At 45.5% G+C, this 27,119-nt stretch overlaps 2 protein-coding genes and 1 long non-coding RNA gene across 10 annotated transcripts in view; all 3 read left to right on the plus strand.

Annotated features, from left to right (window-relative positions):
• Positions 1-6,703, plus strand: part of LOC5666800 (ATP synthase lipid-binding protein, mitochondrial) — a 59,121-nt gene extending 52,418 nt beyond the window's left edge. Inside the window, exons 1-4 of one of the 3 annotated variants that reach the window (XM_061651147.1) lie at positions 4,316-4,400; positions 5,355-5,448; positions 5,802-6,006; positions 6,085-6,703. In XM_061651147.1, coding sequence (XP_061507131.1) covers positions 5,401-5,448; positions 5,802-6,006; positions 6,085-6,248 — 417 coding nt within the window. In that variant the 5' untranslated portion in view covers positions 4,316-4,400; positions 5,355-5,400 and the 3' untranslated portion in view covers positions 6,249-6,703. Of the gene's footprint in view, positions 1-4,315; positions 4,401-5,354; positions 5,449-5,801; positions 6,007-6,084 lie in introns of those variants that run through there. The other 2 variants (XM_061651053.1, XM_001688242.2) reach the window with 2 other exon arrangements.
• Positions 6,704-13,237: 6,534 nt separating this feature from the next.
• On the plus strand, positions 13,238-14,641 carry LOC11176041 (uncharacterized). The gene is made up of 2 exons (XR_009765579.1): positions 13,238-13,869; positions 13,930-14,641. It is a non-coding gene; the product is annotated as an uncharacterized LOC11176041 (long non-coding RNA).
• Positions 14,642-17,553: 2,912 nt separating this feature from the next.
• LOC4575985 (eukaryotic translation initiation factor 4B) lies at positions 17,554-26,802 on the plus strand. Of its 6 annotated transcripts, none has more exons than XM_061645084.1 (5): positions 17,555-17,701; positions 21,093-22,586; positions 23,246-23,327; positions 25,660-25,828; positions 25,904-26,802. In XM_061645084.1, exons 1-5 carry the CDS (start codon positions 17,686-17,688, stop codon positions 25,958-25,960), a joined length of 1,818 nt encoding a protein of 605 aa, XP_061501068.1. In that variant the 5' UTR covers positions 17,555-17,685; the 3' UTR covers positions 25,961-26,802. The 6 variants fall into 6 exon arrangements, with proteins under 6 accessions (XP_061501081.1, XP_061501087.1, XP_061501068.1 ...); XM_061645091.1 differs by having other exon boundaries at positions 21,093-22,493; XM_061645087.1 differs by having other exon boundaries at positions 17,558-17,701; positions 21,096-22,586.
• Positions 26,803-27,119: the final 317 nt, after the last annotated feature.

Raw genomic sequence — 27,119 nt, forward strand, 5'->3', positions numbered from 1 at the left:
GAGACATGCCGGACATTTTTTTCATTTATAGACCAAGGGGAGGGGGCTTGTTTTTGACCTCGTCATACCCCCGATCCCCTCAAAGCCCCTACCCATGCTTTCATGCTGTCGTCAAGTGCATAATGTTAAAGGCACGTGATTTAACGCAAGCCGCACAAGACCGCAGCTAATTCATGATGATTTTACTACGGCCGATATTTATTATTCGCGTAATTTGATGTTGATACTATGAGGCGTTAATTGGCTACTGCTGTTAAGTTTTAAAGGGACTGAAGGAGCGTTTTTTTTTTTTTTTGCTTCAAGAACGGATAACACGTTTTGGGGAGTATTGTCTTATCCAAACCGGCTTACTTAACCACAGTGAATTCAATGTTTGTAGGGACCAAAGTACTCTTAGACTACTTGATAAAAGAAATACCGAATTTTAGCGAGCATAACGACCCCCTTTTAGGTCGAAATGACCAAATTGACGAGTAGTAACGTTTCGAATATCTCTGAGACATTAACTTCAATTACATAAAATGATATCCTATAAAAAGTAATGAATGTGCCAAAGAAAAAGTATAACCATGAGCATGAGGTACAAAGCGTGAGGCTCAAAAACTGAGGTAACAAATGATCGCACTGGTTCTTTAAATTGGCGATTCAAATAATTTTGTGGAAGGAAAAAAGAAACCTCATAAGCATGAGGTGTAAAACACAAGCTCAGTTATATACCAAAAGAATACGTAGGTACAAGATGGCCTGCCATTCACTTGTAATGGTCTGAATCAAATTGGAAACATGAACAACATTATTTTTGAATTTTATAAACTGTAAGAGTTAAAAGAAATTGTTACTCAAAAATATTGCATAATTCATCAAGAGAGACGTTATACACGCTAAAACACGGTATGTTGCTAATTATATCGTGTATATGGACAGTTTTTCTCGATTTTTTGCTATGCATTCGATCCTGTACTTGTTCGTGCGTTTAAGCTCGTTTATATGCATCAGATCTACATGGAATTGTCTTATTATTGTCATTTGTTTTAAAGTTGGGTTTTCATTCATTCGTCTTTTGAAGCAGAATTTTGATTCTTTTCATTGAGTCTTCATTTGAAAGTTGTTTTTGGTCATCTTTTTAAGCGTCAATCACGAGTTTTCACCGTCTTATATCATGCCTTGACGGTCTATGTCCGGAAAGAAGATTACAATGTAGCGATTTCGGCTTTGATCATATTTCATTTGATTGGTGAATGTCAACGGATTTTTCTCGTTCAAAGATTGATTGATCGAAAACAACTGATATGTTCCATTTTTCAGCACGCATCTTTCACGATTGTTTGTCCAAGTCCAGCACCAAATTGCGTAACTTACTTCCCCATTAGGGTTAAACTAATTGTTGTTACTCACAGAGTTATCTTTTGTTGCATAACAATAATACTCTTTATACATAAATTATAACTGATTTTGGCATTTTGTGATATTTTACGTTCCTGAACTGTTGAAACATTTGCACTACACCATCTACGATGCAGTTTTTCCCGCCTTTTCCCGATTTTTTTTTACGCTACAATTCGAAAACTCCCAGCAAAAATTTACCAGCCTATTCGGTCAAAGCTAACAACAGAAACTGGTCCTGCTGCGGCAACATTTACTGCGGGAGAAAAACTGTCCACCGCTGCTTGTATGCGACCCGTTGCACGCATCGTATACAAGAGTTCATCCCCCGGCAAAGCACGATTCATGCACGCGCGGCGAACCCCAGACCCAGGAGCCTTTTCCCAATTGTTTACGCGCTCGTACTTTTGATGCATTTTGGCACATTTCTTTTCTGCACAGCATTCCCGCGACCCCATCGGGCCGGTTATGTAATGAAACTAGCCACGAGCGACACATTGTTTGCTTTTTTTTCACTGCCAAACCGAACGCAAACACAGTTGCAAACCCGTACGCAAGCGTTTCTTCGCACGCGAATCAATATTTTACAAATTTCTGCCCACAAAACCCAAAACCCCGTTCGGGGTAGATTTGTTTGCATCCGTCTCGTTCACTCTGCCGCAGCCGGTTACGAGACCGGAACAGATAGGAGCGTTCTGCGGGTTTAGAACGCCCGGATCACGGCTGAATGTGTGGGCCTGCATGATTTTACGCTTTTTACTCGGTTTCTTAACCAAATCGGCTATGCTTCACATTAATAGAATTACATTTTTATCGAATTTTTACAAACAAAATCTCTTCTCTATGACGTAATTGGTTTTTTAAAAGTGACGTCCGTGTGATGTTGAATTCCGGTTTCGTTTCGTTTACACTGTACCGTTTGAAACGTTAGAAGAGACACGCCAAGACAGCAGCACAAAATGCAAGCATTTTAGGATATTTTTTTACGGAAATAGTGCTTCATTTGATGAAATCTTGCATGTTTTCGCTTTTTGCCAAGTTTAATGACACAATTTGGTTGCTGTTTCTGGAGCAATGCACAAAAAACGGAATTCCGTTCAACTTCTACCATGCTGTCAGTGAGCAGACACACGGAACTGTACAACATTTTCCCTAGCTTTTGTAGAAATAATAAACAAATTGGCTGTAAAACGTTGCACTTTCTTCTTTCAACCTCATACAAATGGCAATAAATACATTTATTTCATATGTATAAACCTAAAACAAGCATTTATCCATTTCTAGGCAATGAGTTGAATGAATTCGTCAACTCGTAGACGACATAATAATGTGGTAGCGCTGGCCAGGGTGGTCTTCAAACATTGTTGAGCAAGGTCATCGATTTGCCGAAATAGGCAGAGGTGGGTACTGTTTCGAAGCGGACTCATTGATATTTGGTCGTCCATGCGATATTAGAAACTAAGGAGTTGCCCCTACTGAAAACGTTGCAGGTTAGAAGCCTTACCTTGGGTAGAGGGACACATCCAATCTCTTGAAATGGGAAGTCAATAGATGTAGGAAGGGCACAGTCCTGCCATTGTCGAAGTTGGTTTTATTTCTACTCAAAACAAGTTATGGGTTTCGTACATTTGGTCCCGGGATGAATGATTCAATGTTATTTTTCTCACCAAGATAGTTCCGTTTATCTTTTGTTCACAAGAACGATGTTTCTTGTCACTAAGTTCCTGTTTTGGGGTTCCATGTACAGGCGGTCCCCGAGATACACGGTTAATGGGGACCAACAACGGCCGCAAAATACCGCGTATCTCGAATTTCCGCGTAAGTCGAATCATGCAAGTAAAGGGTGGTTTTAGCCACTTAATCAATTATTTGAGACGATTCTGACTGAATTCAACAGTTTTCATCCTTTCGAAATGGTTTTTTAACATTCGATCAAAAGGGAAAATATTTGGAATTTGACAATTGATGTGTCAACTCGGTACAATTTGCTCAGAAAACTATCAAATTTAGAAAAACGTGTATCTCCGAATCCGCGTATAGAAGGTACCGTGTATCTCGGGGACTACCTGCACATACTGTTCTTACTTTGGGTTAGAATGCATCAACTGTTCCTGCTTATGGTTACGATGTATAAACTGTTCCAACTGTTAAGTGTTTGTCCATCTTTCTCTACGCTATGCTTTTGATGAAAGTTGCTATGTGTTCTCGGATTACTTTCCTGGCAATTGTTTTGTATGAATGGTGTGGCCTGGTGTGGTTGCTATAGCGTGATCTGAATTGCAGAGTGTGTTACAACGTACCTGTAGTGAATATTGTGTGTTATGTGTAGCAGATATGTTTCAACAACATGCTCTTCGTAGGTTCAAGCCCCATATGAACCGTCCTCCCGCAGCATCAACTGACTATCCGGCCGCGTATAAAGCCGCGTATCCGGCCTCGAAAGCCTTTATAGGACTGCGTAGGTCGTTGCTCGTAATAGAAGAAGAAGAGAAGAGAGCTGGCTTTTGATTATGGTTCATCATATTATAAAACAATATGAATAAAAAATCTACCAATTTGATTTTCTGCAAACGATAGTTCCTTTTCTACGCGTAACGACCTACGCGGACGTGCCTGCCTTTACATATGTACAGGCGTCCGAGACTTATGCAGTACCACCGATAAATAGAAGAAAGAAAAAAACCGACCCTAAAGGAAGCCGCAGCCGCGAAGGTTAACTGTCACAGCCCCCGGGCTCGGACGGCAATGCTGTCACAGCACACATTCTCGCCGGGAACTTCCGCTGGCACTTTGCGCAACTGCGCACCGGGCCCGCCCGTGTGTGCGTGAGCGCCCGTACCGTGCGTGTACGGTACGGGCGGCCGCACGCACACCAGCAACCGGCCGCACTGGCACCGGAGGGTTCGAGGCAGCGAAAATTTCTACCAACGTTCACTGTTCTTCGATAAGTTGTCGACCGCGTTTTGAAGTGAGTAGAGCTCCCGGAATCACACACCGAAAACCGACCGTGCCTTCGTGTGTGTGTGTGTGTTTGTGTGTTGTGTGTGTGTGTTGTGTGCGCGCGTGTGTGTTTCCCATCCCATCTACACTTTGTAAAGTAAAGAGCACATTTTGAAAAACGAAAAGAAACGGGGACACTTTGCGGTACTGTGGTATTGTGGCTATTTGGTTCTTTTTTTTGTTTTTTAGTTTGGTCCCGCATAATACCCCCCCGCAGCAAGCTCAACAGGCAACAATCAAACCCAGCGAGACAGCAGCGATGAAACTCGCCCTTGCCGGCATTTAAAAAGGCGTTTTCTGCTCCTTCTCGGCTCGTGGCGGCCATATTTTCTGCACGCACACAGGCGCGCACACACACAAACCCGTTAGCGAGAGAGGTGTTCATTATCTCTCCCCCCCCCTACCGTCCAAAGGTTCTTTATGTAACCCCGGAAAATGGTTGTGTAACCGATTAGTAAAGATTCGGAAATCAGGGTTTTGCCGACAAAAACCGACCGGCAATGCATTAACGGCTATTTTAAATGCTTCTTTGCCACTCTGGAGGAACAATTCAATGCTTAAAAAAAAAGAACAATCAATGGAAGAAAATCGTAACTTACGTAACGCCACACACACACTCTTGGTGGCCGGGGTGTGAAGCTCCATGTCTGCCGGTTTCTTTTTCCAGAATTCTCACTTGCAAGCCCTCTCAAAGCACTGGGAAAACCATTTTCCTCTTTTTTTATTTGGTGGAAACAAATTTTCGCATTGCCTGTCTGCCTACTCTTTTTGTTTCTCAAGTGATGCTCTTTTACCATTCCAAGTGGTTTGGGAAGTGGTGGTGAAACGCAGAATAAAATGGTTGCACGCACACGGACGTGGAGAGAGATCTAACCTCAACATTTTTGCTTGCTGTGTGCAACCTTTTCGGGGTTAATTAAACGGTTGTATTTTATCGCTTTTTTTTTTTCTTCCCCTCTCTCCCTTCGTAGGTCCTTCAGGTACCAGTAAAACCTAAACTCAAAAAACAACATCATCATGTTCGTCTCGTCGGCCGCCCGCATTGCCCCAGTTGCCCGAAGCCTGGTAAGTGATGTGCCAATACCACCTTCCTACTGCTGCATTACTTCCGGAAAGAACGACGTGTGACAAGATCCCAAAAATACTATTTTCCACCCTTCTGGTTACGTAACAACTCGTACAATCTTGCCCTCCTCCTCCTCCCGAGCAGCGAGTGCGAGAGAGAAGAAAAAACAGAGAACACGAGGGGCGTCCGTTACGTAACAGTTACAAATCGATCTCTCACTAAAGCAAGCGACAAAGTATCGATTAGCTGCCTGCTACACCGGCATTTTGTCCTTTTCGGCTTTAATTGAACAGTTGAATGAGGTTTCGTTTTGCATTTTACTTATTTCCACACAAATTTCTTCCACACACAGGTCCTCAACGGAACCAAGGCGTACATCCGACCGATCAGCAGCGCCGTCATCTCCCAGAGCCAGACGCTCGCTGCCCAGAACACAGCGCCCGTCGCTCTGTTGCCACAGGTCCGGTCATTCCAGACTACCCCGGTCACCCGTGACATTGACTCCGCTGCCAAGTTCATCGGAGCCGGTGCTGCCACCGTCGGTGTTGCCGGATCTGGTAAGTGGTTCGCTCGCTCGCTTTGAGAGGCGTTAAATGTAACATCCCGCAATATTTTGCCCTCCGCCGAACCCACAGGTGCCGGTATCGGAACAGTATTCGGATCGCTGATCATCGGTTACGCAAGAAACCCGTCGCTGAAGCAGCAGCTGTTCTCGTACGCTATCCTGGGCTTCGCCCTGTCTGAAGCCATGGGTCTGTTCTGTCTTATGATGGCTTTCCTGCTGCTGTTCGCTTTCTAAATCCTTTATCTCCACACAAACCATCCCCCCCGCCCCCTTCCCCCCTTCTACATAATCGGACGCAAACCCCGGTGATTCGTATGGATGTGTATGGGAGAAGCGAACTGAAGCAACACACAAACACGATCCCCACATCCTCTTGTTTAGTCCCACAGCAAGACAGACAGACAACATACCGACGAGAAAACGAAACAAACAAAAATCAGCGCCCCCTGCCCCCGGTCAGCAGTCCCCTCCCCGGATAGCGGGTGTTGGTGTAACATAACATCCCCCCCACAGGGGCTCTCTTTCGTGCGAAAACAGAAGAAAGTGTCGATTTTAAGATAGGTCCCGTAAACACACACACACAAACACACTATTAATAAGGGATAGAGCTTAGCAAGAGCAAAAAAATCGTTGCAATTATTGCATTCTTTCTTAGGAGGAATAAATAGTTACTGCAGGTTCAAAATCGATGCCGATGCCGACGACCTCTGTCTTAACAAAACCTTAGGGAGACGGGGGAAGAGCGAGAGAAAGAGAGAGCGACCCACCACCCGGCGGGGAGGTTGTGCCCGGTGTGAATGGGGGAAAAAAAACGAGACAAGAGCAAACTCTAAGGTACAACCAACATGCAAACACAAAGGACACTCCACACAAACACACACCCACACAATCGCTCCTTCGTGTTCTCACGGAAGACTTTTGTGTGCGTGTGTGTGTGTGTACGTGTGTGTCTGAAAGCCTGAAGGATCTCGGAACAACGATAATGACCGCTTGAAAGGCAGTCACCAGGGAAAGCGTGTTCAGCACTCTCCAGGATGGCGAGGGGGCGGCGAGCTAGGAGATGGCAATGTGTGTGTGTGTGTGTGTCTCCTTGCCTCGCACCCCCTTCATAGTCCTTTTTGTAGACCACATTTACCATCACGACAAAGAGCCCCCCCGTTGTAACCCCACTTTTTAGCATACGATCGCGACGCAGCCTGTTTCCCACACACAAGAAAACCCTCCATTCCGCCCTTGCCGCCAACAACGAGGCAGGTGATACCTTTCCGTGCTCCCCACAGCCGCCGCCCCCCAGGTGGTCTGTTGTGCGTGCGCGTTTTTTCTTTCGGTGCGTGAGATTTATTTTTCAAATCTTACCATTCAGTGTGTGTGTGTGTGTGTGCAGGGGTGGCGTGTGCGTGCGTGGTGACGCTCACATTTGGGAGGATTTGGGCGACCACTACCCACCCACAAAATGCCACCCTTCGCCCGCTCACACACACTCGTCGTTGTGGGGGGGGGGAGGATTTTGTTTTCTCATCCGCGGATGGGCCGGGCACGAAGGGGGGGAGTGGGAAGCAGGTTGCGGCGGGGAGAGGGGAGGGGGTGAGGAGTGTTGCCACCTTTCCCTGCGTTTTCAGAAGACACAAGAAAAAGAAACGCTCCAATAACATCGGAACACAAAGAAGAAGAAGAAGAAGAAAACAATTATGAGTTACAAACGCGCGCACGTTAGAAGATAAAACAAAGAAAAAGCAGCGAGTGGTGATCCATATAAAGTAAAAGAATAAAGATTGAGACTAGTTACTGGTACAAAACTGAAAAAAAACATGGATTTCGAGAAAAGTGTGTTTTATGTGTCCACCCCCACATCTCCCCGGACCATCACGGTGTGTGGAAATGTTGGGGAGGTCACACGTGGGGCGAAAAGAAGCATCCGAAAGTCAACAAAGTGTTAGGGTCGTGCGAAATGGGATAGAAATGCCAACCCCGAAACAATCCTACAAAAAATGAAAAATCGCATTGGGAAAAAATCTAGTAAGAGGTTGCCTCCGATGCGTTACTACACCCATTAGTGAGGACAGCACGGTTCTGATGATTTTCCATCCACAGTCTTGCCGCTCCCTGTCACATAATCCACACAATTGATTCATTTCTTTTTGCCTCTTCAAACAACTATTGCTTTCTCCGTGTCCAATGGCAAGACAATATGTTATGTCCAAGTCGCATACGGAAATCGGTAGCGAGGAAATTAGGAAAATTCCTTCGGAGAAGAAAACATATCTTCCATAAATTCCACTGCAAACGTTCCCTTTTACCCAAAAGCGATTTCGGGGTGGTTTTGGTTTTCTACCCTTCCTCACCGCATTTTCATTTAACCCAATTTTGAAAGAAGGTCTTCCAATGAGAGACGTACAGCTTCATGCGGTACCTTCACATACCGGGAAGGGCGAAAGCGGGAGAACACGGCTTCTCTTTCGTACCTGTGTCCCATCGTACAGCACCAGCACACACACACACACACACACACACACACACACACAAACGCAAGCAATGCTGCACAGGCGGCAGCCTTCCAGTCGTTTCCACTGCTGCGTGGGACGTTAACCCTGTCACTCGCAACCAAAAAAACATCATATTTCATTAAACCGGTCTACCCGGGTAGCCAGCGACTTGGACTTGGAAATTGAATAAATCCAATTTTTAAAACTATGCAAAGATTGGTTAAACTCGCTATCTTTTTTTTTATTTTATGGCATTTCATTTGAAAGGATTTTCTTGGAAAAATAAATACAAAACGTAAAAAAACGTTTTTTTACTACTTTACACAATTTTCACCACAAAATGGCAGTAATGGTTTTGAGAACTGAGTATTACACGTCTTGCATACACTTTTCAGATTTTTTCACACTTTTCCACGAGTAAATAATTATCTTTTTATTATTAGTATGTTCCATTTGAATTAAAACCGTTACATTTTGACCTTTGCTGGGAGAAAGAGACCAGCATCAAATAAATTTCCCTCACAATATTTTATTTCAGTCTCTTTACAATATATATTCAACGTAACTTATCGATTGAGACCGTGTCTTGAAGTTTTTTTTGCAAATTGTAGCAAATGAGCATTTTATTAAATTATGATGATGGGTGTGATGTAACGGTTTTTATTCAAATCGAAACTCTTCCCAAATAGCCAGAATTGCTTAAGCAGCTCATTTTGGCACGCTAAAGATCGCTGCTCTAATTCGCCTTTTGCAGTAGATAAACAGCATCAAAGTTCTATGTGGGTCTTTCAAACAGCGCCTAAGCAGCTTCCTCATGCCACGATGCCAGGGATTATTTTTCTTTGTGTTTTATTTTCAAGCAAGCGTCATCGATGAAATAAACAACAAGATTTGTTTCGTTTAAACACATATGTATATTTTTAAATCCTTTGTATTGATGATTACACAAAATTTTACACAATTTAATGATAATTCACAATCACTTCACTCAATATTCATTCTTCAATTAACGAATTGTAACGACCAAGCGTTTTACGGTTGGCGGAAGGTTAATTGGCCGTTTTAATACGATTTAGCACAATTCGGAAGAGCACACAAATAATTATACGCAGAAGTCAGTGGCTTACGTCTGTTTCGTTCAATGTCGCGCCAAGAAGAGAGCTTTATTCTATGACAGTTCATCTAGCACACCGGGTGCTCCAGCGGTCAAGGTATAACGCGTTTATACCGCTGCGTTCGGGGTTCGGGTTGAGTGCACAGTGGGCGATATTAGTCCGGACGTTACAGCTCGGCTATCCTGAACAATAAATTGCCCTCAATTTCCTAATCACTGGACTCGGTCCAACGTCGCAACTTATTCGCTTCTAGAACCCCATCGTAGGGTAGTTGTGTGAGTTGACATCCTTCTACATCGCGTACCACGTACCTATCATGGGGCAACACTTTATGGATGACGTAAGGTCCCCTGAATTTAGGATTGAGCTTCTTATTACCGCTATCGGTCGTATCAGAGTAACGTATAGCCACTAAGTCACCTTCCTTATAGCACTGTGGTGGTTTGTGCTTTTTGCTAAAGTATTCCTCATTCTTCCGTTGAGACTCTTCTATGTTTTCTAACGCTTTAGCCCGAATGGCTTCTAAGTCCCTAGAGGCTCGATCAAATTTCTCATCCAGGTATTCGGCTAACTCGTCTGGAACTTTACCGCGTTGCTCGACACCAAAGAGTAGGACAGAGGGGCAGAAGTTCGTAGATGTGTGGACGGTATTGTTTAAAGCGTATTCGGCTGACCGCAACTTGGATACCCAATCGGTCTGGTCTGGAGCATCAGATAGTTTGCTAAGGATAGGACGCAACACACGGTTCACCCGTTCTACCTGTCCATTGGCTTGTGGGGATCCGGTGGCGTTGAGGACATGGCTAATGTTATGCGATTCCAAGAAGTCCTCAAACAAGGTGGAGGTGAAACAAGTAGCTCGATCGCTAACAATCCGCCTAGGGCGGCTATAGTAAGACATATATTGGGAAAGGGCAGAACACACTTCCTTCGCATTAGTTGAGGAGGTTGGGTAAAGTTTAGTTAATTTAGTGAAAGCATCGATAACAACAAGTATATACTTCTTGCGTAAGGGAGAACTAGGGAGCGGACCTAAATGGTCAATATGGATGGTATCGAAGGGTAAGGGCTCTTTAGGGATGCTGTACATATTCCGGGCATTAGTATGATGAGGTGCAGAATAAACAATGCACTTGAGGCAGTTCTTAATGAATTTGTCGATAGTGGGCTTCATGTGGGGGAACCAGTAATGCTGACTGATTTTGCTAAAGGTTTTGTTAATGCCTAGGTGGCCAATTCGCTCGTGAGTGTGTCTAATTACGTTGTCGACCATTTCCGAAGGGACATACAATTGAGGTTGACCATCAGGTATGTCGCGATAGACAAGCCCATCTTGAAGTAAGAATCCGTCAACTTCTTCTGATTCTAACCGATGTTTAAGAGCTTCGATAGATGGGTCACGTGTCTGAGCTACTTGAAGCTGGAAGTCAAGGTCAATCTCACCGATGGCACCTACAGCTTCGGTGCGACTCAGTGCATCGACATGGGGCATAGAGGTACCTGAGCGATGACAGATGGTGTAATCGTAATTTTCCAGAAACAAGGACCACCTGGCAATCTTAGCGGAAGCATTGCGGTTCTTAAGGGTTTCAACCAGGGAGTTGCAATCGGTAACTATTTTAATGGGGAGCCCATGAACGTAAGTGTGGAAGCGCTTAAGAGCGTAAATGATGGAAAGAGTTTCAAGCTCATAACTGTGTAACTTGGACTCGTCTTTTGAAGTGGTTTTGGAAAAGTAAGCAACAGGGTGCAACTTATTGTCATCCTGTTTCTGGAGGAGAATAGCGCCAAAACCAAAGGAACTTGCGTCACAGTGTAATTCGGTTTCCCGTTTTGGGTCGAATATGGAAAGGATAGGAGAATGCACAAGTTTGTCACGTAAGGTTTCAAAGGCATGCACGCAATTTGAATCGAAGTTAAATACTTCGTCCTTCTGAAGAAGTTTTGTCATAGGTTTGGCGATGCAAGAGAAAGATGGAACAAACCGTCGGAAGTATGAAAACAGACCAAGACAACGTCTGAGTTGTTTTAAATTAGTGGGCATAGGGTAATTAGTAAGTGCTTTAATGTGCCTATCACTAGGCTGAATTCCAGAAAAGTTAGCTTTGTAGCCCAAGTATTCTATTTCTTCATGGACAAATTTGCACTTGTCAAGACGAAGTTCCAAATTGTTCTGCTTAATCTTTTCTAATACGGACCGGAGAGTACTGAAGTGAGAGCTAAGATCAGTAGAAGCGATGATGATGTCATCGAGGTACACCACTATTCTACCATCATCAATGAATTCCCTTAAAATAGAATTAATAAAACGTTGGAATTCGGAAGGGGCGTTACGAAGACCGAATGGCATCTTCAGATATTCAAATTGACCATCTGGGGTCACAAAAGAAGTGTAGGGGATAGACTCCTCACTCATTGGGACCTGATGGAATCCGCTTTTCAAATCCAGCAAACTGAAGAATTTTTTTCCACACAGATGCTCCAAACAAGTTTCGATAAGGGGTAATGGGTAATTGTCCCGAACTGTAATTTTGTTGAGGGGCCGGTAATCCACACACATACGAACCTCGCCACTCTTTTTCCTAACGAGGACAAGCGCAGAAGCATAAGGAGAATTACTGGGCCGGATGATGTTTTCTGCTAACAGTTTATCAACAATTTGCTTAACCTGCTGTCTTTCACCATAAGAGAGTCTTCGCGGCTTAGTAAATATTGGTGTATCATGAGTCAGATTGATTTTCATAGGGTGTTTGAGCGGTATAACATCTGAAGTATAGTTGAGGTATGAGTTTTCAACAATAGAATTGACTATTGAACGTTGTTCCAAAGATAGTGTTTTTCCTAAATCCAATTCATTATCGGCTTCAGCCACCTCGAGCGCACAAATACTCCTAATAGCATCGTCTAATTTTTCTGGAAGAATCGTATCTACTTCTTTAAGTTCCGTCGATAGAGGTTTAGTAATACATGAAGTTGTAAGAGATGAATACGTAAGAAAAATATTAAGTGAGTTCAGTAAATCGCGACCGATAATGACTGGCCACGCAATTCCAGGTAATATAATAAAAGAGTGTCGAACGGAATGATTCTTAAATCGGATAGTACAATCGATTTTTCCTCGAGAGTAAAGTGGTCCCTTAATCATAGTGCAGTATTCGGTAGCGGAAAGAGGTCCTAGCATCTTAACTGGTACTATCGTGTCGCTAATGAAGCTCACAGGACTTCCTGTGTCGAGAAGGGAACGAACGCAGGGAAGGGTGGTACGCTTAGCAGAAGGGTGGAAAAATGTCAAACTCACCTCTTGATTTGTGGCGAGAGCTTCGTCCGAACTAGTATTGCCCTCGACAGTGGCGTTGGCCCGACGTTCAGGGCAGTTACGGTAGACGTGTCCAGTCTGGAAACAACGAAAACATCCGCCGGGTGGGCGCTTAGGTCGCGGGCACGCGTTCTGAAGGTGTCCGAATCGGGAGCAGTTGAAGCAGCGGATGGGTTCCTGCGATGGGCGGGGCCGTTCCATACAGCTGTTCGTTGTGGCCCGGGCATCAGCGGAAGGGGGCTGGGTGGTGCAAAGATGACGGCAAGATTCGAAAAGTTTCAATTTCTTCCGGAAGTCGTTCATCCCCAAGTAGCCTTAAGAAACTCTATTTGATTATTAACAGTTTCTTAAAGCCGTTAAAAATCAAATAGAGTTTCTTAAGGGAATATGACATTTGCTTGCGTTACAGCATAACGACATGTTCCGTTACCTTGTTATTTTTGACTCAGACCAATATAACTGACAGTGTTATTCAAATTTTGTCAACACTATGTAGTTTCTATGTAGTTTAAGCAGGGTTTAAAAACCATTTTATTTTTAATATTTATTTAATTAAGCACTCTGATTTTAATTGCAAAACATTTCATTATTTTAATCACATGTTTAATATTTGATTTCAGTTTATCTTCATTTGATATGACAATTAAAAAGAAAATAGAAAAAATATTTTGTTTAATTTTGATGGAGATTTTCGACGTATTAACACATCGCATACCATTTTCCAAACGAAAAATATATTATATTTAAAATCATTAAATTATTTGATTTAATTAATTTGCTCTTGATGAACATACTTTTTGAGACATACTGTATGTGCTGCGCCGCCATTCATAATGTCAAAAAGTTCGTCAAGCTTCGTGTGTGATGAAAGGCGACAAGAAAAGCAAGCAGCCGCAAATTTTACAGCTTCTAATTTGTATATTATCAAGCTTGTACAACAGGTTAGTGTATCTTTATCACCATTATCATCGCATTAACTATATTTTTAATATTTCTCGCAGCATTTAAACTCGGTGGTAGAGTTCCGCCCGCTCCATCAAATACAGAGAATGACGCCGTCCAATATTGTTCCTGCCTCGCGGTCGTGCACTACCGTCAGCACTGCACTAGCCGCAACAAAACATGCACCCCTTGTCCCACATTTCCATAATCTCGACGGTGGTCAACAGCTGTACGACGGCCGCCTACAGCCACCGGGATAGCCTCGCTCTCTAGTGCGATACTGATGAACCTGCGGCGCAAGAGCACGCAAGCGTTTGGTGGCGGCGGCTGTGGAATGATGGTGCACCTCGGTAAATATGGTGCACGAGAAGAATTCTTCCCGCAAAAGGCATCCGCTTGGGCACTGAAATCGAACGACGCCTACGGAGACAGTAACAACAACAACCATCCGGACAGGAGACGGATCTCAGTCGGTTGTATGAAAACAGCAAGGTGCACTAGATCGTGAAACACTGGCCGTCCAGTACGACACAGGCCTTATCAGCAGATAGCATGGAAATGCCGCGTACAATGAGGCCGCACCGTGACGCCCCGCGCTGTAGCCCTCGTTTACGCACCGAAGTTAAGCAGTTCCATCGGGATGTCTTCACCGCGCCGGATCATTTGCGGGACGATAGCGACAAATGTCCCGCCGTAGGATCCAACCAATATGGTGGATAATTAATATAAAAAATACAAATTACATTAATTTAATTCATAAAAAAATGAAAACGATAGCTCAACGAAGAAATAGATACATGATGACTAAAACGGAAAGAAACATATTGCCATCCTTGTCGATTTTTTCGTTAATTTTGATCCTTTTCGTTAAAAATACCGGTTAAATTTTAAATTTTAACGAAACATTGACGAAGCCAGGAGAGCGTTACGCAGTGTTTTAAGCCCTGGAATTACTGCTGTATGGAAAGCTAAAAGTAATACTTTTAGGCATACTTTTAACGGTTTCTTAACAAGATTGTGCTACTTGGGTCGTAAGAGGCATGAAATGCAGACTCGACGTAATTGACGGGCTTCCCAAGCCGTCGATGACGATCGGGATCAGTTCTGAATCGGCGATACTGGCTTGGTATGCGATGCGCTGCATGTCAAACAAGTAGTGCAGGGCGGATTCCTGGGGCCGCAATCGACGGTTACGAAGTTGGCGATAAACAGATTCGGGCGTAGCAACGACGTGAAGATTGTCGATCAACTCTTTCTTCAACTCATCATAAGTGGTGACAACAAGTTCTTTTGCGACGTTAGCGGCTGTGCCGGTGAGGAGCCGAAGGGTGAAGAAAAATTTATCTGCATCGCGCACTCGGTAAAGTGCAAAGAGACGCTCCAAGTCGCGGAACCATCGGATGACATTGGGGTTCTTATCGACGTCGAGTGGCTCGATGAAAGCTTCAAAGTCCTTTACGCAAAGGGCGGCTGGCTGCGGCGTTTCAAGTTGGTGCACCTTTTGGCGTAATTCAGCTAGCTGCTGCTGCTGTCGCAGCTTCTCAAATTGGGCCTCGATGTCGTCAGGGCCGCGGGGAAGGGCGGCGGCTACACCTTGGGCGGAGGACAGATTAGCATTGACGTCGGTGGTGTTGTTCGTCGAAGCGGCATCATTAACGGCGTCAGCGCCATTTTCATGAGGGTGATACAAAATGGCGGCCTCGGGATGGTTTGCGCAAGCGGAAACCGATGCCATGGCCGAGGTGGTGGGCTGCGCTGCACGGGGGGAACGAGCGACCAGCTCGAGGGAGACGTAAAGTTGCCGAAGTTGTGTGACGGTGGCGGTATTCGGTACGTCGACGCCGGCTTCGATGAGCGCCCGGCGAAGTTCGTCTTTGCCTACCATTTTATGAAATGGCGTTGTCACACGCACACACGTACACAGACACACGTATACCGGCTGGTAAAGCGGCTTGCAGGCAGTTTTGTAGGCGATTTTTTGTTGGTAATCCCACTTCTGAGATGTAACGACCAAGCGTTTTACGGTTGGCGGAAGGTTAATTGGCCGTTTTAATACGATTTAGCACAATTCGGAAGAGCACACAAATAATTATACGCAGAAGTCAGTGGCTTACGTCTGTTTCGTTCAATGTCGCGCCAAGAAGAGAGCTTTATTCTATGACAGTTCATCTAGCACACCGGGTGCTCCAGCGGTCAAGGTATAACGCGTTTATACCGCTGCGTTCGGGGTTCGGGTTGAGTGCACAGTGGGCGATATTAGTCCGGACGTTACAGAATCTAACTTGTGCAGCAGCAATGAGATTATTGCCGGGGTCCGTCTTTGACACTTTGACAAGAGCCACCTTGTACCGATGTCATGCATTAAAAAGCTATAAAGTTCCACCAAGTTCAGTACCCTTTCTTAACAAGCCTTCAAGTTCCATCATGTACCCTACGCATAGTGCTAATCAGCCGCAAAGTTCCAAAGAGTACCATGTGCCTGTTAAAAAGCTCCATAGTTCCGTAAAGTACCGTCTATCTCTTAATCAGCCACAAAGTACGACATAGGAACGATTTTTCGTTAAACAGCCCTAAATCAGCTATAAAGTACGAGCTGGCTATTTGGGAATGCATATTTTTACAAATTAAATTAAAAAAAGTATAAGAATTTTTTTTATCGCATCAACTTATAATTTCCATTCTCGATTTTATCACTTATACCAGCGATTTAAAGCGCTTCAGAATACTTTCGACTGTTACAACGATTCGGGATGGCTCCAACGGCTCCGGACGGCTCCGACGACTCCAGACGGTTCCAATGGCTCCGGACGGCTCCGGCTGTCGACTAGCGGATCCGGCTGTCGACTAGCGGCTCCGGACGGTTCCGGCATGCTGAATAGCGGCTCCAGGCGGCTCCGGGCAGTTCCGGATGGATATTTGATTTTACAGTCGTACAGCTTAATCTGTGGCGCTTCGGAAATCTATTTCATCTGCTTTAAATAAATAAATGATGTATTTTCTCTTCCCCTTTACACGCCTCACCCTCCACTTTCAACAATTCATTTTAACTGAGTTAATAATTTCAAAACCTACCGAAAACTACCGATAAAATTTTAATGTTCCTACGAAAGCCGCCCAAACTAATCTGGCCACACTGGACGGGAATCGTGTCGTGTAGCAAACAGTGCTGCATAGGCAACAGCCTTCCAGTCGTTTCCACTGCTGCATGGGACGGTTAAATGCGTGTGAGGGTTTTTATCAAGCAGAAAAAAATAATAAAAATGATTTGGATCGTGAAAGGAAAACTGAAACAAGCGCTTAGAAACTGTAGAATGATAGTTTTTCGTAGTTACCCATTGATGTTTTGACAAAGAAAAAAACAAGCAAATCAGTGCAATCCAAAAATCGCCCTGCAGCATTTTTGCTGCATTGGCGATGATTCAAGAAACAAAAAATGTCAAAATAAACCAAGTAAAAAATACACAAGCTGCTACAAAAACTGGATCCATCATGAATGTGAGCTATTGTTTTCACCGCCGAATATAGTTTTTTCATTCAACTTTATTGGGGTTTTTTTATTACTCCATCATATTCCACTGCAAACAGCGTACACCATCGTGCTGCTGCATGGGCAGGCGGCCGCGTGTCACGTAGGCAAAATGCGCTGCTGTCAGCGCTGTCAAAGCTGCTTGCTCATGCTGTGACGCGCGCGCACCACATACACACGCACACAAGCACACGCACTGACACCTTCGAGCTGTCAATGTACGGTGCTTTGTTCGCTGGTAGGCAAGAATCGCCCTTTCATTATCGCTTCACCGTAGAAGTCAGTCGTAATGGCGACCGTATCAGGTAAATAAAGTGAGCAAAAGCGTAACCCACGGCGTCCCGAAAGTGCGAATCGTGCGTGACACGGTCCCCCCGCTCCTGTACCGTTTTTGAGCAATTCTGGCCTGTGGCTGGGGCAGGAAGGCTTCCTCGCTCGAGAAAAAACCCCATCGCGATGGTTGGTCATGCTGATGAAGGGGGGAAGGAAGGGAGAGGGTAATAATGTAGCAGCCACAAACCACTCCATCCGAGCGAGCGAGCATCGGACGGGCACTTTTAGGTGAACTGAACGTGGCGTACAGCGATGCGCGCGCGTGTGCGTGTGTATATGTGTACGTGACTACGTGTGTGTGTGTGTGTGCAAGTGGGAGCAAAATGGTGGCGCGCGAAACGGGCGCTACCGCTGGGGTGAAAGCGGCTGCTCCCGGCCCTGGAGCTTTCATGCGTCCCTTGTGAGGTTAAGTGCATTTTACGGGTTGGTCGGTCTGTGAGGGAAAACGGGGGTGAGAGTAGTTGGGTGCAGATGAGGAACATTCCCGTTCGCTTGACTGTGTGTGTGTTTGTCCGTGGGGAGTGTGGCTGGGGGGGCGGGACAGTAGGAGGAGCGTAAAAACTCGTTCACCTTACCGCGTGGCTAAAATTGACAAATCTCCTGTCGAACTTTCTGTACTGTGCGTGTGTGTGTTAGTAAATGTGTTTGTTTGGGAGTGTGTGCGTGTGTGTATCATTATTTTTTTGTTGCGCGTGTACGGAGTTGAGGGAAAAAAAAGGTTGGCCTGCTGCTGCTGCTCCGTTGGTCCATTTCCGTGTTCGTGTCATCTGGCAGACCCCGAAATTGTCTGCGCGGAGAAACGTCGAACCACCTGTGCACGATAATGGGGGTTTCATCTTCAATTAACCAGCCAGCGGGAGAGCACAAAAAAAAAAAGATCCTCCTCAACCCCCAAACACACACGCACGCACAAACACGCACAATATGATGGCAAGGACGGTTGGTGGAACAAGTTGTATGCCATAAGGTGGGCCAACAAAACAAGAAAAAGGGAATGGGATGATGGTACAAGAGTCGAAGAAATGGTGGTCCACTTTTCCACGTCAAGAGTGTGTGTGTGCGTGCGCGCTCGCTTTCTGGAACACAATTTATATAATTGCAAAAGCTGTCCAGCGGACAAAATCCGTTCCGTTCGCCACCGATTGGCAGAGCGAAGGAGGGAGAGAAAGGGGAGGGGATAAAAGGAAAGAAGAAACGCAAACTGCGCCGCCGTTTCCGGGTCGCGGGACACCATTCCACGACACACAATTGTCACAACAATCAACGAAAGCCCCCCTCTCCGCCCCGCACACACACACACACACACACACACAGACATGCGCGCGAATGTGTGCCAACTATCTTGCAATGATCCAACGCGCACACCAACTCGGAATATGAGCGCCCACACACACATACACACACACCCCAAGCACGTGCGAGCACACACACCAACGCACAGTTCGCTGGAAATCCGTCCGGAATCATGGCATCTGTTTCAAGCGGGGGAAATATTACAATCATTTGGAGTGGCAGTTGAAGAAGAAAGATGCACACATTTCGAGATGATTACGAACCAACGGTTCATTTGAATTTCAAACAACCATGGTCAGAGGAAACATGATGAAATATGCACTTTTCCACGGCATTTAAATCATTGCTTTCCGTATTTAAAGTCGGAAAATTTGCGACAATTGGATAAAAATGAAAAAGGGACAAAGCTAGATCTTTGCATTTGATGAACTTAATGTAAGGCGGCGCTCTGGCGCCCATCGAACAAGGCCAACAATCACGGCTCGGTTCGAAAAACATGATCTGTCATGATCAGTGCTGCAAAATGTCACTAGCAATGTCATAAAAAATCTGACTGAAACATAATCCTTGTCAGTGTCACGTACTCAATTGTGATACTCAAAACGATTGGTGGGACCAATCCATGCTTCGTGACATTTTTGCGACTAACGCTTGGTTAGTGATGTATCATATCATGACTTTTTTTTTACTGTCATCAATTGTGCAACAATTAGTCATGACAAATTCCGGCTGAAACAAATTAGTGTCAGCGTCTGTGATGATCAGTGGTGAGACTCACGCAGTTGATGAGGTCACTTTTTTTTTGCAGCCAAGTTTTGGCCAGTCATTTGGTCCCGACATATTCGGTCGGTGATCATCGCGTTGGACTCAAGCATTCGCATGTCGTGTTCGGCATGTCATGACGCACTTGCATTGAGTATCAGCCAATGAGCAACAAGCTACCACGGATATGTTCATTGTTTTCTTTGGTGAACATCACGTGATGCTCATGTCATTTTGCATTTTGCCGAACCTGTGTCAAATGATGTTAAAAACTCGGTCATGATTCATTAACACATGAAACAGCACAGTCTTTGAATGTTTAATAATGTTAAATCATTATTTTAATCGAGTTGAAAAATTGCACAACAATTGGTGCAAGAAAAGCGGGCATGTACCAATTGTTGTGCTATCCCCATGCCTACAAGTTTTTCTGTCCGATAGATGTGTCATTTCGCATGGAAAATCGTATAAAAGTTGACAGGCTGAACCTTATCTTTAAAATATTAAATTTTATTAATTTTCAACACCATGTTTTCAAATTTTGTAATTGTACATTCCTTAAAAACATTCACCTTAGTGTTGAAAATCAATTTTGTTAGGTTTAACACATTTAGCACAGTTTTTGGAGTAGCACACCAATTTGGCCCACAGCACAACCAACCACAGCACCAACCACAGTACATGGAAGAGGTTTTGAAAAACAATAAAAAAAATGTACGAAAATTAGCAATAATTCGTCTGAAAACCTCGATATTCGATTTAAGCTAATATTAAAGATACGCTATAACCCCCTGGTCCGCATTAATAGCATATATCGAGGAATACCTCTCCTCTTAAATGTAGAAATAACATACAGGATTTTCCAAGAGTTCTCACAGCTGTGAGACACTTCATTGACGTAAAATGAACGTAATGTAATGGGAATTGAGCTCTATAGCATCCCAATTGGACAAATCCAATCGGAGTTTCCAAGGAGCTTGTCCAAAAAGGTTGCCATAGAGTCCAATTGCCATCCTATGAAGTTCACTTCCAACAGAAAAGAGTCAAGGAAGTGTCCCACAACAATGAGTACCCCTGGAAAATCCTGTAATGCGCACAAAGTACAGATAAATAACACGAGCGCTTCTTTCCAAATTAGTGCCAAAAATTAAATAAATTAAATAAAGATTACAAAAATAAAGACCGTTAAAAGGTCACGCACCAATCGCACTGAGGGGCAAACAACAGCAGGGGCGCTGAATTTCATCCACTTTCATACTTGTATTAATGATGCATTTGCATTTTCCCATCTCTGTCGCCCATGATAAGCAGGAAAAAAGGGTAAAAAGGTGAAAAAAAACAACAAGCTGTCCCTGGGTGAGTTTCTTACCGATGGGAACACGGCGGTGCCGAACCAGGTGCAGGTGGCGGTGCCAGTGAAGCTCGACTGGGGCGATGACGTGGACGACGACGATGACTTCCGGGCGGTGCGCACGCAGGTGATCGCGCTGCCGACGGCGCCGCGCGCCAGCCGCATCCTGAACGACGACTCGATACCCACCAGCCCGCCGTTCTCGGTCTACGTCTCCAACCTGCCGTACGACATCAACGAGAACGATCTGTACGACATCTTCGAGAACGTGGAGATCGTGTCGATGACGTTGCCGCGCGACGACAGCGAAACCTGGCGGCTGCGCGGCTTCGGCTACATCGAGTTCGCGACGCGCAACGACCTGATGGAGGTGCTGGCGATGCCGGAACCGATGGCGCGCAACCGGCGCATCCGCATCGGCCTGTACAACGAGAGCGACAACAAGCGGCGAAACAATCGGTACGACAACTTCACGTCCGGCGACAGCGACCGCCCGTCGTCCGGCGGGAACTGGCGCGACCGGCCCGACTCCGGGGCATCGCGCCCGATGGGCGACCGGGACGGTGGGGGCATGCGCCGCCCGTACAGCAGTGGCGGGGGCGGCGGTGGCTACGGGCGCGACCGGGACCGGGACGATCGGGAGCGGCCGGCCGGCGACGGCGGCGGCAACTGGCGGCTGGGCGAGCGGCCGGCGCCCCAGTCGCCGCGGGCCCCCCGCAGCTACGATCGTGACCGCGAGGGCGGTGGTCGGGACGGCGGCGACCGTGGCAACGTGTTTCGCCGGGGGCCGGACAGTGGTCGCGGCCCGATCGGTGGTGGCGGCGGCGGCGGCGGCGGTATCATGAGACGCGATCCGGAAGTGCCGATGGAGCGGCCGAAGCTGGTGCTGCAGCCGCGCACCCTACCCCTGCCGGAGCTGCCGAAGCCGGCGGTCGAGTCGGACGATGAGTCGGAGCGGGGCGGGCGCGGGGGCGACGAGCAGCCGGCGGAGGCGGCGGAACCGCCGAAGCCGCGCCCGACCCCCGTCCCGGCGGCGAAGGTGTTCGGCGACGCGAAACCGGTCGACACGGCGGCCCGCGAGCGCGAGATCGAGGAGCGGTTACGGCAGCAGGAGGAGGAGCTGCGCCGCAAGCGGGAGGCCGAGGCGGCCGAGGAGCGCAGCAAGCGGGAAGCCGAAAAGGAGAACCTCCCGGAGGGGGGCGGCGAGCAGCAGCAGCCGGCCGCAAAGGATGGCCAGGGTGCGGCGGCGGTGGAGGGCGAGAAGCCGGCGGCCCGGGGTACCAGCGCTACCCGCGACCAGCAGCTGCAGCCGATTGCCAACTGGCGGGTGCGCAGTGCCGCCAGCGAGGAGGAGAAAGGTAAACCGAAGGCGGGGGAGGAGGACCGCATCCAGTCGCCCGCCCGGAAGCTGGGCCCGAGCGGAAAGTTTAACAGTAACAGACGCACCGCGGGTACGTACGGCAGGAAAAGGTTGGGCCGGGTTTCTGGCGGGGGTGGGCGTGTGTGTGTGCCAAGTTTTTGTTGCCCCCGCCTCGCTTGAAAGCAAAACCCGCCCACGTGCCGCCTGCTCGTATTTTTTTTTCTTTCTCGTTTTTCGGTTTTGTTGTTTTTGGAGCTGATGCTTGTTTTTGTTTTTTTTTTGGTTTTAATTCTTATTCTGCTGTTTGTGTTGCGTGACACTTCACGCACACAACGATTTGCATTGCAATTATTGCATTGTTTTAACATGTTTTTCTTACATTTCCTGTTCCATTCTCGCTAACCACGATTCAAGCACGATTTGTTTTGGTTTGTTTGCTTATTTTTGTTTTTGTTTTCATATTTCAATTCCCTTGTTTGCTCTTTTTTTTATCATTTAATTTCCTCATTTTGACAGTTTTTTTTGCATTACTGCCATCAGCTCTCTTCCTCCACTCTCTTGCAATCGTTGCATTTCCCCCGAGCTTGTTTGAATCTGCTGTTACTGCAAATGCCGCGTTGTTGTTATTTGCCGCAGTTTTGTGTTGGCTCGTTTTTTTTGCATTTCCTGCCTTTGAAACGCTTTTCCCTTATTAATGTTGTTTTTTTGTTCTCTCTCTCTTCTCTATGGCCTTCCATAACGGACCATTAGACGATCGCCGAACGGACAATCGAGATCATCGGGATAACCGTGGCATGAATCGCCCATCTTACAACGGAACTGGCTACAATCGGTAAGTACTTTGCCTAGCAGTAGTAGCAGTAGTGGTTGCCGCTAATGACTTGCTTGCTTGGATTATATTCATTACACCCTCTCCCTGTCGGCTCTGCGTGTGTGTTTGTCATTCGTTCTCGCATCACGTTTAATGATTTTATTCTTTCTTTTGTCTTTCGTTCCGTTTTACAGTAGGATTTTGTACTGCCTTTAACTTTAACCGTTGAAACCATTGTAACATCTGGGTATTGTCACTCACTTTTCAACCATTGTAACACTCATGTAATTTTCCCGTGTCATTTTGTAGGACATGTGATGTAAAAGTAATTTGTGCACGTCGTAATTAACAAAAAAAAACAGAAAACACAAAAAAAATACAAAAACCTAAAAAGATAATTAAAAAAAAAACAACAAAATACAAAAAAAACATAAAAACACAAAAAAAAACAAAAAAAAACACAAAACAGCCAAAAAACACATTTAACATGCCGCTCAAAGTACGAGAATTTCTGGCGGTTACTTCAATGTAAATGCGTTTTTTTGTTGCTGTTTTTCTTGGCTCTAGACGATTTTACGCCAACATCATCATAAATCGCACGAAAAAAAAAAACATTTAAAAATCATACCGCCTTATATATTAACACTTCGCAGTACTTCCCGTACTCAGATTGAGCGTTAGGTAGTGTTAGGCTTTTTGCGGCTCTTTCATATGAGGAAACGTAGACAATTCCAGCAAATGCGGTAACGAACTCTCTTTCATCTTTGGTTTTTCAACCTACAACCTTATAAAATATTCTTCATGTAAAGCACACGCAAACAAACTCCTCGTTAAGAACCTCAGGACACGAATTTGCTTAAAGCGCCGGCGGCGGTACACCCATCATTCGTAGAGTCGTGTAATCCATCCAACGCGAGAACAAACGCGGGATTGTGTTGCGGGAACCAACGCATCTTCAATCAACAACACCGTGTGCGAAAGAACTTGTGGCACCAGTAGATTGGACCTGCGCTGGCAGCAAACGCATCTATCCACCGAAACACACCGAAGTTTCCTCCTGCCGCAAGTGAAAACCGAACCCACATCCACCCAAAGCTCAATCTTCAATCAACCGACGGCGCGAGCAGTTACACACTCTTACGAATGCATGGCGTCGTTCCCGGTTTTTTTTTTCTCGGGAGAATGATTCCATTTTTTTTCTTTTGTGAATTCAAATTGCGTGGAAATTAACTGAACTGAAAATTTGTCCCCATAAAGAAGGGTTTTTGCGTCACAACAAAATAAACACAGAACTATGCTGAGTAGGTTTCATGCTGAAAGTTTGCTTTTACTAAGAAATATCCCTCGTCGGTGTCGTCCAACGCCAGTGCTACAACATGTCATGAGCATCACGAGATGTGAACAGTGCTGCCAAATGCCACTGTTTAAGTCACCCACACGCGCATGACTGAAACGAAGATTTAAGTCAGCTCTCGTACACAACTGAGATGATCAGGGGTGAGATCAATCACATGTTTAGTGACATTTTTTGTAGCACCCATCTCTTGGTCACTCACTTGGTCATGAAGTTTTTGGTCGGTGCTTGGGACCATCTGCACGCCCCGCATATCTCTCATGACTGTCATGACGATCACCGGCAGAAAATGTAGCGACCAAGCATGTGATGGTCGCATCAACTGCGTGAGTCTCACCTCTGATCATGACAGTAAAGCTCGTGAGGCTGATATGACGTGATACCACGTCAGAATTTGACTTGACTTGACAACAACAAAAAAGTCATGACAATAGTGACTGCCCAAGCGATGGTCTCCAAAATGTCACGAATCGTGTATTGGTCACACCGATCGTTTTGAATCATCACCACTGGCCATCACAATTGAGTACGTGACGCTGGCATGGTTTTTGTTACTGTCGTAGAATTCGTTATAACATTGACACAGTGACATTTTGCAGCACTGGTCAAACGCTTTGTTTTGCAAACACTTGTCACTGCCCTTCGTAGGTTGGCTCCTCGTGTACATCTTGCTCTTTTGTGTTAGGTGTGCATTTAGTTATTTGAACACATTATTTTTTATTATTTTGCCAAGGTAAGCGCTCATAGAAAATAACCATTATCGAGAAGAAGAAGAAAAAAAATGCACGCATACTGTGTGCTGCTTCCATGTATTGCTTTGCTAAACTAATCCTAACGAGATAGTAGTAGTAGCTTGATAGTAACAAACAAACAGTATCCCCTTTAGTGCATGTACATTTTTTTTTAAATATATTTTTAAGAAAAGAACTTTTGTAACACTTTTTTCCATTCTCTCTCTCTCTCACTCTCGCGCGTGCTTTCCTTAACACCGTCCTGCAGCGACAACGAGCGTGGTGGACGTGACCGAGCCCAGCCGCCCCGCGACACGCACCGCAACGGCGACGGCAAGGAGCGGCGCGACGCACCGAAACCGGCCGAAAAGGAGAGGGAAGGCGTACCGAAACCACTGGAGGAGCGAATGCCCAAGTTCCAAGAGCCTACTGGACCGGTAATGATACCACTCTCCCCCTCACACACACACGTTCCTCACGTTTTTGTTCTTTCTTTTCTTTTTGTTTGGCAGAATCTTCAGATGAAGAACACTTTCGAAGGATTGTCAGCGGATGAAATTGATGACTGAAAAAATACCAAAACCACCACAAGCTCCATCACCAGTTGACCTCCCGAAAGGTGAAAAAAAGAGAAACAAGTTTACAGAAGAAGAAGAAGACGACGAAGAAGAGGAAGCAGCAGGTAGAAGAAAAAGACGAAGAAGAGAAAAGGGCTACTAGTGAAGGAAAGGGAAGACAGCCAGAGAACAGCATAAGACACACTCCCACACACACACATACATATACACACACACACGTATATATAGATATGAACATTCAGCCCGGTCGGCCAGGGGAGATTTTTTTAGGGGCTGTGAATTGCCACGTGCGCACTCGCTGATCCCCCCCCCCCTCTACGCGCCGCTCTACTTTGCTCTGGGCTGGGCTCTAGCATATTGCTCTAATTTTTTTTGTTTTTTTATAGTTTGATATTTTCGGCAACGTGTGTTTAAAAGTAAATCGTGCAGCGAAGAGAAAGCAGAATATTGAGCAGAAGCAGCAGCAGCAGCAGCAGTAGCATTTTTTTGTTTGTTTGTTTATGTTTTGTTTTTCGCCTATATTCATTTATTACGACACGGAAAGCGAAACAAAGGAAAGGAAAGGAAACAAGGACAGACACACATACACACACACAGGCGTAAGGTGTGTGTGTGTGTGTAGTGTAAAGAGAGAAGAGAAAACAGGAATGAAAAAACACTTTAACTTAGAAAAAAATACACACACCCTTAGACACTTTAACACACACACACACATATATATAAACACTCTCGTGTGTGCATAAGATTTAATGATCATTCTGCTTTATAAGAAAAAAAAGAAACAAACAAACAATTCTAATAAATGTCTAAGACAAGACTCTTTCTCGGCAAAACTCCTCCCACGGCTGCTCCACCACTAACCCACACACACATACACACACACACACACACACACGAAGAGGGCAAAGACTGACTGTGCGTGCGAGTGGCTGACTGTGTTTGTGTGTGTGTGCGTGTGTGCGTGCGTGCGTTTGTATGTGCATTGGCCGAGGATCGCAAGTACCGCGCATCGCAGGAGGAAAAGCTCAGAGAACCGCGAATGAATTCAGGCCAATAATTGTGGAGCCAATATTAAGCAAAAATAAGGGATTGACGAGCGGAGAAAGAGACAGAGAAAGAGAGATAGAGGTGAGACAAGATTAGCTAAACA

Source organism: Anopheles gambiae, chromosome X (assembly GCF_943734735.2).
Source record: "Anopheles gambiae chromosome X, idAnoGambNW_F1_1, whole genome shotgun sequence".
In the NCBI taxonomy this organism is placed as follows: domain Eukaryota; kingdom Metazoa; phylum Arthropoda; class Insecta; order Diptera; family Culicidae; genus Anopheles; species Anopheles gambiae.